Here is a 13,124-nt window from a genome sequence, read left to right as displayed (position 1 = left end):
ATTCCAGGTGCTAACACAGCCTTGGAAAGCAGAAGATAATCGATTAATATTTGCTGGGTGGACAGATAATACAAAATAAGATGAAAATGGCATTTCTAAAAAAAAATTTAATTGCTGAAAAGACAATACTGTTAAATCAATGACTTACACATAGCAATAAGATATATACAAAAAATGTGTCCATATGTAAGGAACTGATAGAAATAAAATTTATGGGCCAGGTGCAGTAGTTCACACCTGTAATCGCAGCACTTTGTGAGACCAAGGTGGGTAGATCACCTGAGGTCAGGAGTTTGAGACCAGCTGGGCCAACATGATGAAACCCCATCTCTACTAAAAATACAAAAATTAGCCGGGCATGGTGGCTCAGGCCTGTAGTTCCAGTTACTCCAGAAGCTGAGACAGGAGAACTGCTTGAACCTGGGAGGAGAGGTTTCAGTGAGCTGAGATCACGCCACTGCATTCCAGCCTGGGTGACGGAACGGGACTCTGGTAGAAGTTTTAAATGTACTACTAAGATATATATCAAATTAAATCCAGTAAATGTTAATAAGTGTAGTAATGTAAGAATAAAATCACTTAGAAAAATTTAAAAAGCCAAAGGGAAAATAATTTTTAAAAATGCATCATCTGATCTCTCCTTTATAAAACAGAGTAGAGGTAAATTTTGCTTTTCATCTGAAAGTCTCTTATTTTAACTAAGACTTAATAATAACTTTTTTTAAATGAGGAAAAGTTCTAAGATAATTCGGCTTTGAAAACATATTTAAAATAAAATAAAGGCCTAAATCTAGTATTCTGCAGGTGTGCTTTTCGTGTTTTTGGGTAAGATGTAACAATCTTTTGTACCATGTTTGCTGGAGTTTTGATCCAAAGATGTGTTCACAGAAATGCTGTCCACTGTTGTCCATTTCCTTAGTCTTGACTGTGGCTCTTTAATACTGTTCATATCCATATTTACATTCAAGTTTGAGTTCAAGCCTGAAAAATTAAAAAACAAAACAAAACCTTAGAAAACACAGCACATCTTCTTTCTAGTAGCACAACTTTTATTTCCTAGAAAAACATGTAACTAATCTAATGTTTTCAAACCATATAACTGTTAATACTATAATTTAGTTATATGTAGGAAATATTTCTCCATAAAATTTTGATGATTTTAAAACTCCTTGGCAAAATAAGAGGGAGAAAAGTTTTAAGGAAGCCAGATGTGTAAGTTTACTTGGAATAAAATGTATCTGTTTAGCTATTTCCCAAGTGTACCATGCATGAAGATCTGTGGTCACTTTCAGTTGCTATCTTTTGCTTGCAAATTCTAAAGTAAAAACGTCCTGCACTAGCAATTACACCTAAGTAGGGGACTGATATATCTTAAGGCACAATTTACTTGACCTTTGCTGATGAGGCCCCTCAGACTTGGATATTCTCTTGGAACAATGGAAATTTCAACCTTAGATACAGTGGTTAGAAAACTATTAAGCTAGTTTTTCTTAAAATAGTAATCTAGGGACTATTAATATTAGAATCACCTAAAACGCTTATTTAAAAATGAAGACTTTCCAGTGGGAGCCAGAATCTCTATTTCACAAATTCCCAGGAGGTTCTTATTCTAAAGTTCCAAATTAAATTGTTTTAAATTCTCTGGTCTGATGAGTCCATGTGATGTTAAAGTCTGTCAAACCTGAAAACTTTAATAATATGAATTCTCTAATACTATACCTATTTTTGCAGAGAGCAATTGAATTTGCTACTCTTGGACCCATCGATCAGATCAGGAGTTGACAATTTTTTTCTGCAGAGGTTCACCCAGTATGTCAGGCTTTGTGGGCCACATGGTCCCGGTGTCTCCATGCAACTCTGCTGGTGCAGCACAAAAGCAGCCACAGACCCCATGTTAGAGAAAATGTGGCTGTGTCCAACAAAACCTTACAATAGCAGGCAGTGGGTCAAATTAGGCCAACAGGCTGTAGCCTGTTGCTCAACTTAGATAACTGTATTGGTGTTTGCATGGGCTAAGCAGACTTTCTTAATCGAGAAGTATCCCTCACTGAAAAGCCGGCCAGGGCAGGAAATCCTATACTTAGAACTCACGTGGTCCAATTTATATGTCAAGTGTATAGTCAAATAGGAAGAGCCAGTTCCCTTTACTGGTGAGACAGAAACTTCTCCCTGTACTTGGGTATCATTCTTTTAGTACTAACTGTTGTCTCTGACATCACCTGGCCACCACTAAATGGCTTCTATAGTATTCACCCACAGTAGTAACTGACAAGGGAACTGTTTTTGGAAATGCACAGAGATTACTAACAATCCTAAGGACTCAAAGTGCAATTTATGTCCCAGGTGAGTCTGTGGTAATACCAGGGTGAGCCAAACCAGTTCAGTTACAGAGTGAGGCAGCAGCAGGGGCAACAGCATGCCCCAGCCTCTGCCCACAGCCCAGAACATGCTAGTTAACCAATGGTCTTCAAACACTCTGGCTAACAACCAACAAAGCTGGTTTACAAGAAACCACTGTATGGGAAAAGAGAGAGAAAAAAAGCAAAATGAACAGGGCATGATCAATCAAGGGTCAAAATATAATCAAGGGCACAAGAAAAAAAGAGACCTAGGAAAAAGAAAACATGTAAGCCCAAAATCTCCACCCAGTGAATAAAAGCCTGGAGATAACATAGAAAAAAAGGAGTGGGTGGGGGTGGGGAGTTGCATATATAAGAAATGCAATCTCCTGTCTTACCTCCATCTTCTTATTTATATCAGTAATCATTTATACACAGACAATAGTTAAAACTTCAAGTTCTGAGAGCTAGCAAATGTGACTGTGACCCTTCCCAGCTGTTTCACCAGAACAGCACTGCTCAAAAATTCTCTGGTGTACTGTTTCTAATAAGAATATCAGCCTTCTCACCCTTAATATCCTACGATTAAGACAACTAATCCTTTAAAAAGTGAAATGTTTCCTTTATTCTAATACACTTTAAATGAGTGTGGAGTTTTTGAAATAGTGTGATTTTCAAGGCTGGGCACGGTGGCTCATGCCTGTAATCCCAGCACTTTGGGAGGCCAACGCAGGCAGATCACCTGAGGTTAGGAGTTCCAGACAAGCCTGGCCAACATGGTGAAACCCCATCTCTACTAAACATACAAAAATTAGCTGGGTGTGGTGGTGTGCGCCTGTAATCCCAGCTACTCAGGAGGCTGAGGCGTGAGAATTGCTTGAACCCAGGAGGCAGAGGTTGCAGTGAGCCGAGATCTCACCACTGCACTCCAGTCTGGGGGACAGAGCAAGACTCTGTCTTTGAAAAAAAAAAAAAAAAAGAAACAGTGTGATTTTCTTGAATGGAGAGAGAACTTTCCTGAACACGGAGCAGGTTAAAACTAGGAGAGGGGATGGCAACTCTCTGAGAGGGAACGGCAACTCTCTGAGAGGGAACGCCAATTCTCTCAGAGGGAACAGCTAAGGGATCAATGTAGCTCTCACGAAGGAACAGAGCTGTAAGGGTATGTGTGAAGGAGGCATGCCTGTGATACCTAAGCATCAGTCCAATGCTTGGACCAAGGAGAAACCCACCTATAGGGAAGTTGCTGAAAGCATTTATTGGTGATGGCCCTTTTTGCAGCTCAGGTGTAGTGTGGGGCATGACATTGTCAAGGAAAGACTTCATGGCTGGCTGATGGAGTGGCTGCTGCTGAGATGGTGGAGTCTGCTGCTTCACCAACAGGTTTGGATCAAGTTGACGAGATTGTTGCATCATTTGCTGCTGCACGCTAAGAGGTCGACCCTTAAAACAATGAAATGATTGAAAAAAATTATTGGGGGAAAAAGTCTTTACAGAAAACTACATATTTCCTCTTCATTTTTGAATTCACTTTCTTCTCAGCAGAAAGGTGAATAATCACTATATAATGTTCACATAACTCACGGGCAACCAGCAGACTTAATGCACAACATACTTCATTATATCTTAGTAAGATTGTTTTAAGAAAGACACTTCTGAATCTCTTGCTAGAATGGAGATAAGCAGAGTTTATTAACACAAAGACAGCACCGCGAGTTGGAGGGCTGGCTCTACCTGCTGGTCTTGCTGTGGCCGGTTCCCAGAAGGCACGCTTCTCTGACTCTGCGCCCTTTGCTGCTGCGCTAACAATCGCTAGAGGAAAGATGGCGAGAAGGTTGTTACTATCACACTATTACAAGGTCGTGTGCTTCCAAATGACGACAGCAGATGGATCTACAGAGGCATGATGTGATCTAGCCAATGCCAACATGTCTAACCTAACAGTCTCTTCCCTGGACTCTCTGGCTTCTAGTCACTGCTAAAATTCAGTCTTTAGTTCAATCTAAACTTCCACTTCAACAGAGAAACTTTTCCTAAACATCCGACTCTTACTAGCACCCCAGACTTGGCTGAGGCCTCCTCTCACAGCATTTTGCACTTCTTCAAAACATTCTTCACAGATGTTCATGATCTGTCTTCCCCGATACACTGTAAGCTCCATGAGGGCTACGACTACGCCTGTTTTGTTTAGTGCATTATGTCCTGCACAGAGTCTAGTGTTTGGCATACAGTAGATGCTCCATAAATGTGTACTAAGAAAGACTATGACTCTGCTTACCTGTAATTGGGAGATCTGAGAAAGCTGGTTTAGCTGGGATAGCTGGTTCAGCATGGCTACCTGTTGAGGGCCAAAGAGTGGATTCAGGCCACCGTTGTTTGGTGCATACTTCAGCAATGAAACTGGAACCTTAGGATCACAATGGTAAGTTAATGATCTTGATAAAGTAACTCCCACTTGCTACATGTACTGTGTGTTTTAAGTTGTCAATACAGCAGTTAAATCTGTGGACTATTCATTGGGTTCACAGTCTTTGTCTCTGTCTTACTCACTGACCACTTGTACTTTTTCGTGGGTTAGGTAAAAGATGACAGAGATGCATCTTAAACTAGCCAATTTTACTTTGCTTTTGTCCTCAAGAATGTTTTATAGAAGAAAATGGTAAATTTTAGATTTAAATTATCCTTGACTTATCCTTCCTACAACCTTTTGTAATAGTTAATTCAGAACTAGCTAAATCTGAAAGATGCCAATAAACATGATAATGATTAGTTAGCCATTTCATTCAAATACAAAATCATGGCCGGGCGCGGTGGCTCAAGCCTGTAATCCCAGCACTTTGGGAGGCTGAGATGGGCGGATCACGAGGTCAGGAGATCGAGACCATCCTGGCTAACACGGTGAAACCCCGTCTCTACTAAAAAAATACAAAAAACTAGCCGCGCGAGGTGGTGGGTGCCTGTAGTCCCAGCTACTTGGGAGGCTGAGGCAGGAGAACGGCGTAAACCCCGGAGGCAGAGCTTGCAGTGAGCTGAGATCCGGCCACTGCACTCCAGCCCGGGCAACAGAGCGAGACTCCGTCTCAAAAAAAAACAAAAACAAAAACAAAAACAAAAAACAAATACAAAATCATGCAAGATCCTTTTTGTAGGTAAACAGGAGAACGTAAGGATAGCTTATTTACCTGAGGGGAGAGTAATGGAGGAGGCACTTGAGCACGGAGATTAGGCTGAGATGAACTAAGAGGTTGTGCTGGAGGCTGCTGCATGCCCCGGGGTTGTGCTGCTGTGTTTCCAACACCAAACATACTGGGATTGCCATTCTACAAAAACAAACAGCAACAAGTAACAGTGGGATTCTTTAGGGACAAACATCTCATTGCCACATTGTACTATGATTTAAACACAGTAACTACATGTAAGAGAGATCTTATTACTAATACAAATCATTCAACTGAGAGCCTAAAATACACATCTGGACTTACCTGTCTAACAGAATTCAAGTTTTGCATACCCAGCCCTGCTATGGAGCCAAGGGCCTGGTTAGGTAGTGCACTATTTGAAGGGGGAAGCTTCATGCTTTGACTGGACATAAACTGCATGTTTTGGGATTCATCTGCTACAATGCCATCCTGATTGGACAGACAGAAAGATGTGCAACACCAGCCAAGCAAACAAGTGGAAGGGAGAAATCATTGCAGGAACAGAAGAGAAGTCACATGACATTCCAGCATCAACAGGAAACAGGTAGAAAACAGAAGAGATCAGATTAGTGTTAATTCTAGAGCACACAAAAAGAGCCAAACATATTTCATGGGATTAAGAAGAAAAATATAAATGCAACCTCTATGCTAAACTGAGACATAAAAAGACAATGAACTTCAAAATCCAGTAATAAGATTTGGTACTGGATTGCAACACTTTACATTATATAAAATGTTTTAAAACATTAGTGTGAAAATTATGCTATTAAGTGTACTGGTTTATCAAGTCAGAGGTAAAAGTAAAACACCTTACCTTATCAAAATAAGGATTGCGCTCCATGGAAGACTCTTTGGAAATCTGAGGCCGAGAACCAGGGCCTTTCCCGACCGTTCGATTGTAATCACCAATATTTAGGCTATGTTTATCTATCTCCATTCGTTTGTCTTGTAACATTCCTAATAAATGCAGGAGACTATGTTATCAAACAGGAAGACAACCCAACTGGTTTCAGATAAATTTACAACAAAAGCAAAACACTCACTTGGCTGAAATGACTTCAGCCAAGACAAGGATATGTGAAAAATACACCTGCATTTCATAAATTTTGCATTCCTCACAAGTAAAGTCGCAATTAGAAGATACTGTTATTTTATTGAAATAATTAACTTGAAATAGACTAGTAAACAGAAGGTGGCTGGCTGATAACCTCACTTTTTTTTTTTTTTTTTGAGACAGTCTCACTCCATGGCCCAGGCTGGAGTACAGTGGTGGGATCTCGGCTCACTGCAACCTCCACCTCCCAGATTCAAGCGATTCTCATGCCTCAGCCTCTCAAGTAGCTGGGATTACAGGAGTGTACCATCACACCCGGCTAATTTTTGTATTATTAGTAGAAACGTAGGTTTCTCCCTGTTGGCCAGGCTGGTCTTGAACTCCTGACCTCAAGTGATCCAGCTGCCTCCGCCTCCCAAAGTGCTAGGATTACAGGTATGAGCCACCGGGCCAGGACTCGTTTTAAAAGGACTCTTAGGCTACATAACTTAAGACAACTTCAGCCATCTTTAATCTGCTGAGTTTTATAATACAGGTAAGTTTCCATTAACAAGTAATAAAAACAATCAGCACCCACTGTGATAAACCACCATTTAATAAATGCTTGGTTTATGTCAGTCCTCCTTATAAGCGCTTTTTTTTTTTTTTTGAGAAGGGGTCTCACTCTGTCACCCAGGCTGGAGTGCAGTGGCGTGATCTCGGCTCACTGGAACCTCTGCCTCCCAGGTTCAAGCGATTGTCCTGCCTCAGCCTACTGAGCAGCTGGGACTACAGGCACCCACCACCATGCCCAGCTAATTTTTGTATTTTCAGTAGAGATGGGGTTTCACCATGTTGGCCAGGCTGGTCTCAAACTCCTGACCTCAGGTAATCTGCCTGCCTTGGCCTCCCAAAGTGCTGGGTTTACAGGTGTGAGCCACCGCGCCCGGCCTGTAAGTGCTTTATGTGTACTAATTTAATGCATGTAACTATACTGTTATCGCCCGTTTAGCAGATGAGGAAATTGGACGCCAGACAGGGTAACATCTTCCCCTCTCTTAGGCTTTGCTCTGCCTGCTCCTCTCCTAATTCTGACTCCTGTGCAATAAAACATGAATTCTCTCATGGAAACTCTTTTCCTGCAAAATCTTCTTTGCTGGACATAGCCAGCTCCAGCCCAAAAGCTACTGTTCTATTTCAACAAATCTTTTAAAAGTGGACAATGTTCTCTACCACCCATCCTCACCATCTGCCCATTCTGGTTTCTCTTCCTCTATCCATGCTGAGCTCACCTCAGGTGCTTCTTCAGTGCTGGAATACTCTGAGGCTGACACAGTAGACTCAGGGTCTCAGTCTTTTGACTCTCTCTGTAAACTTGCTTTCCTTAGACTTCATGCACTACCAAGGTATCAGCAGTCACTCCCATTCAAGTGATGCCCAAATATAAACGTGTAGCTTAGACTTCACAACTGAGCTCAGTCCCACATTTTTACCTGCCTGCCATATCCACTTTGATGTCCCATTGTCACTTTTTTTTTTTTTTTGAGACAGTGTGTGGCTCTGTTGCCCAGGCTGGAGCGTAGTGGCGCAATCTTGGCTCACCGCCGCCTATGCCTCCCCAGCCCAGGCAATCCTCTCACCTCAGCCTCCCGAGTAGCTGGGCCTAGAGGCATGCACCACCATGCCCAGCTAATTTTTTTATTTTTTGTAGAGACAAGGCTTCACCATGTTGCCCGAGGGGTCTCCAACTCCTGACCTCAAGTAATCTGTCTACCTCGGCCTCATGAAGTGCTGGGATCACAGGCATGAGCCACTGTGACCAGCCTCATTGTCACTGTTAACACAGGTTTTCATCTCCCTATTTCTCATTCTCAATGTTTTCTCAATCCTCATATCTCATCCATCATTTCTCTGCAACTGCTGTTCTTTGAGACGTCTGCCATCACCACAACACTTACCTTTACTACTCTCATTCCAGGTAAGTGGAAAAGGAAAACATTTTAAGAGAAGGAAAACAATTCTTAAAGTAGCTAAAAAGTACTGTTCCAGTCATGAATCTGGTATCTGAAAAATCCACCTTTCACACTTGTTTAAGAGCCCTCTCTTAAATGTCAATAATCCTTACCACAGCTCCCTCCTCTGTTCTCTCTCCCTGTTAAGATGTCATAATTCACTGATAACACCCAAGCTAGCCATTGTGAAGTGAACTCTTTCCCCCACTCTCTCCATCTAATCCTGTAACCAATTCCAATCAGTTCTCCTAAGTCTCTCTCCAAACTGTTCCTTCTTGATAATTCACATTATTTTTATCTATGCAATTATCCTTTGAAAGACTAATAGTGGCTGAGCATGGTGGCTCACGCTTGTAATCTCAGCGTTTTGGGAGGCCGAGGTGGGCAGGTGTTTGCGATCAGTCTGCCAACATGGTGAAACCCCGTTTCTACTAAAAATACAAAAAATTAGCTGGGCACGGTGGCGGGCGCCTATAATCCCAGCTAATCAGGAGGCAGAGGCAGAAGAATCACTTGAACCCAGGAAGCAGAGGTTGCAGTGAGCCGAGATCGCGCCACAGGACTCCAGCCCGGATGACAGTGCGAGACTCCATCTCAAAACAAACAAACAAACAAAAAAAAACCATTCCCCAACATTTCTGCATCCCTTTAAAAAGAGAATGTCAAATGTGGCAATCTCCCCTCAGTCCACCAGTCCTCTAGTAAGGTCCATTAGTTACCAATGACTACCCCCGAGCCCCATTGTCAAATCCATTCCCTGACAACCAGTTTTCTCTTTTCAAAACTCTGTACTCACTTGGAGTCTGAAAAATTATTCTACTCTAACTTGTCCCACTTCTGCTTAGGATCACTTCCCTAAATATCATTATTCCCCAGGTCTGTCTTCGGTCCATTAGCCTCCAACTCTTTCTAGTCAAACTATTCCTATAGCTTTCACTATCATCCACATCTAATTAATTACACTTCATATCTCCAGCCCCATCTATTCTGAGCTTCACATCTGGATTTTCGACTGTCTACTGGACGTAATGTCAGATGGTTTCAGAGCACCTTCAAACTTAGTATCTATCAAGCCTGCTATTCCTGTATTTCTCACCTCAAATAATGACCATTTATTGATTTATTGTCTCTCAGCTCCAAATTCACCCTTTTGACTGCTCTATGAATATATATCTGAACCCTTTACATTTTTTTCCTTAGCCAGCTGGTACTGAGGCTTTGTCAGAAGAGGGCGCTGGAGAGACAGGGCAAGAGGAAGGGTGTTGCTTCCTGGGCCAGCATGTGCTCTTGGTAGGCATGAGCAGCCTTTGCAGCTTCTCCACTGCCTGGTGGGTCAGCAGCACTCAGTGAGAGCTTCTCCCAGCATTCCCCTCCCTCTCACATCACAGTTGTGCTGCAGTGTCTCCCATGAGACACCTCTCCATGAATGCCTTTTCCCAGCACCCTAGAGGGCAGATTTCCCACAAGTTCCACCAGCACGACACCACAGCAACTTCTGCGCCATGCAGTGAGCCATGAAGGAGGCAGAAACTTGTCCTAACAGAAGAAGCTTCACATTCTGGACATGGATTTTTCCTGCCTGTAAAGCTTCTGTCATCCACAGCCTCACAGAATACCTTCTCCACTATCGTGGCACTCCTCACAGCCATCATGTCTTACCAAGGAGCTCATGTCACAGCAGAGGAAATACAGGACTGTGTTCATGCCCATGGAATTAACTGGTCTTAACATATATGCCATTGCCTGAAAATAGCTAACCAAATTAACAGGCTTACTAAACAATCAGTTACAAAGCAAATTGGGAGACAACATACTAAAAAGGTGGGCATCTGTCTTAGGAGGATGCAGTATGTGTCTCCCCAATTACCAGAATTTGTAGGTCTTGAGAATCAAAAGTTGAAAGTGGGAGCAGCTTCTCTCACAATTATACCTAACGGGCCACTTACAGAACACTCGTTTCCTGTTCTGACAACTGCTGATTTAGAGAACTTAGTCCTTGAAACAGAAAACGCTTCCAGCAAAAACCACAACAATGGTTCCACTGCCCTGGAAGATGAAGACTGCTACAGGGACATTTTGCACTCCTTGAGATATGAACTAGCAGGCAAAAAACAAACAAACAAACAAAAAACTAGTCTACTGGCTGGGGTAACTGATGTGATTACAAAATGAAGGCAGTGAAGACTGTCTGGAATCCAGGGGATTCTCTGGGATGCTTCTCAGTATATCCATACCAAGTAGTGAAGGCCAATGAAAAACAATGGTAACCATAACAGGCAAGGACAACTGGGGGCTCAGATTCTTTGGGAATGAAGGTTTGGGTTACTTAACTCCAGCAGCTAAAGAACCAAGAGCCGCTGAGGTTCAACCTGAAAGTAAGGTAAGTACAGAATACGCAGTGAAGGGAGGAAGGCACAGATACCAATGATGGCTTACGAGCAATTATGAAAATAACAATGGTAGTAGATTTGCATATTTTCCTATTGTTTGTCATATGGATGTGTTAATTTGTATAGGCCAAGCATTTTCTTTCCTGCTTTTACCTTACTCACAAGTTATTAGATGTTAAGTTTTATTATTTAGTCTTTAGGTAACAAACTGTGACTGAATTTCTGGGGTGATTATATAGCCAGTGACAAATACAATGACCCTTGGGGCTGTTCATCTCCTCAGTTTAGAGCAGATGAACACTTCTTCACCTGCAAGAAAGAAAGCTGTATCTTGTTAAGCAGAAATACAGAGTTGCATTGCCATTGTACTGGACAAACGTGTGTAGAAGAGTACATATGGAAGGTGAGTAGCCAAAGGGTTGGGATGAACTGTGCTGATTACTGACTTATTTCCTCTAGCTCCAATTTCACCCTTTTTGATTGCTCTGTGAAAACACAGGGACTTGGGCCCTTTACAGATTTTTTTCCTTTGCCAGCTAGCACTGACCTTTTTTAAGTAGAAGGTACAAGAGGAGAGGTTTGGTTTCCTAGTTCTGGTCTGCTCTCTCCTGCAGCACGGCAGCTTTGCCAGCACCTACAACGCTCAACTCACCAGTGGCTGGCAGCATCTACCAGCATGCCCTCTGGTAGTTCTGTAGCGAGTGCCTCCCATCAGACACCTCTCCTGTGCCCTGCCTTCACTGGTATCTTAGAGGGTGGATCTCCTGCACTCCTACTGACATGTCACCATAGTGAGAAGAAGGGGGCTCTTTCTTGGGCATGCTACGTCAGTCCTCACTGAGTGACTTCCCCTTGTATCTGCTACTGCTACTCCAATTCCTTGTTAAGGTCTTGTATATTACATTTTTCCTGTTAGCAAATTACTGCATAGTTTCTTCTGACTGGACTCTGATGAACACAATAGCACTACCATCTACTAAACCATCCAGGTAAGTTTTCATCACACTCTCTCCCTCACCCTGCCTAACAAATTGGTTCAAACTGGTTATCAACTTTTATTGATTCCAATTCCTATGACTCCATGGAATTAAGATTATTCGCATCTACTCTCTTGGTTTGGAGCTTTGAAAATAATTACTGGCTACTGCAGCAAGTATCTACCTGGTTTTGCTATCTTTAGTATCTTTTCTCTATCTCCTGCTGCCAATGTTTTCTATCCTAAGATATTTTCAATCTATAACCAAGATGATTTTTCTAAAACATAAATCCAAACCACGTCATTACCCTGCTTCACTTTAATCCCATATTTTAAGAATGAAGTTCAAATTCCCAAGCTCCTCATGACTTAGCACAGACCTTGTTTTCTAGCATCTTTATCCAGGTGATCTTTCACCACCACCACCACGGCTGCCCCCACCAAAACTGTTTTTCTTGACTCGTTCTATGGAACTACTTACTGTTCCTCCAGTATAGTTTTAAGAGTCTGTCATACGTCTAGGCCCTTCTACATGCTGTTCCTTAATCAAGAAGACTATACCTTCCAATCTGAGTAACTCCCTCTTGGCAGGATTATGTGTAAAGTAATCAGACTAATATCACCACTGATCTGCACAGTGGTCTACACTTTCAAGGCACATGCACTCATTTAACCACAGCATGTGTACGTCTATTGGAGAGCACAGCCTCCCCCATCCTGATCTACGTCAGGGATCTTCCAGCAGAATCATGTCATAGATGTGCTTGACCCTCAGTGAGGAATATAAACATATTTAATTTTCTCTTACCTCCAGAAAGGTCCATTTTATTGCTTTGTACATTTTCCTCTGGTGAGTCTCTCTGAAGAAAGAAAATGCAGCATGTTAGCAGACCTTAATTTATCAATGAAAACAAATAAAAAATGAAGAATTTTACTGTATTTCATTATCTGAAAAATTCAAGTGGGTCATAAAGCTTCATTTTTCATTGCCTAATGTAATTTTTAAAATGTTTTAAAATAAAACATGTGACTGAAGTTCTTAGCTAAAACCATAAAAATAAAAGTTTGGAGGCCAATTTTACTCCAATATCAAGCACATTCCTAAGGACTCGAAGATGAAAAATAATTCTTGAAAAGTGAAATCGAGATAAACCATGGAGCACCATTAAAAGAG

At 41.9% G+C, this 13,124-nt stretch overlaps 1 protein-coding gene across 10 annotated transcripts in view; it reads right to left on the bottom strand.

The window, feature by feature from the left end:
• Positions 1 to 13,124, bottom strand: part of TNRC6A (trinucleotide repeat containing adaptor 6A) — a 101,496-nt gene that overhangs the window by 16,273 nt on the left and 72,099 nt on the right. For 8 of the 10 annotated variants that reach the window (XM_030925129.1, XM_030925131.1, XM_030925135.1 and 5 more), the window contains 7 exons: positions 12,759 to 12,810; positions 6,354 to 6,496; positions 5,522 to 5,659; positions 4,618 to 4,746; positions 4,074 to 4,151; positions 3,572 to 3,782; positions 850 to 981 (listed from right to left, as the gene is read on the bottom strand). In XM_030925129.1, coding sequence (XP_030780989.1) covers positions 850 to 981; positions 3,572 to 3,782; positions 4,074 to 4,151; positions 4,618 to 4,746; positions 5,522 to 5,659; positions 6,354 to 6,496; positions 12,759 to 12,810 — 883 coding nt within the window. Of the gene's footprint in view, positions 1 to 849; positions 982 to 3,571; positions 3,783 to 4,073; positions 4,152 to 4,617; positions 4,747 to 5,521; positions 5,660 to 5,821; positions 5,969 to 6,353; positions 6,497 to 12,758; positions 12,811 to 13,124 lie in introns of all 10 variants that reach the window. The other 2 variants (XM_030925138.1, XM_030925132.1) reach the window with 2 other exon arrangements.

Source organism: Rhinopithecus roxellana, chromosome 20 (assembly GCF_007565055.1).
Source record: "Rhinopithecus roxellana isolate Shanxi Qingling chromosome 20, ASM756505v1, whole genome shotgun sequence".
Lineage (NCBI taxonomy): Eukaryota > Metazoa > Chordata > Mammalia > Primates > Cercopithecidae > Rhinopithecus > Rhinopithecus roxellana.
Note: the sequence above shows the minus strand (reverse complement) of the source record. Positions and strands in the feature narration are given on the sequence as shown.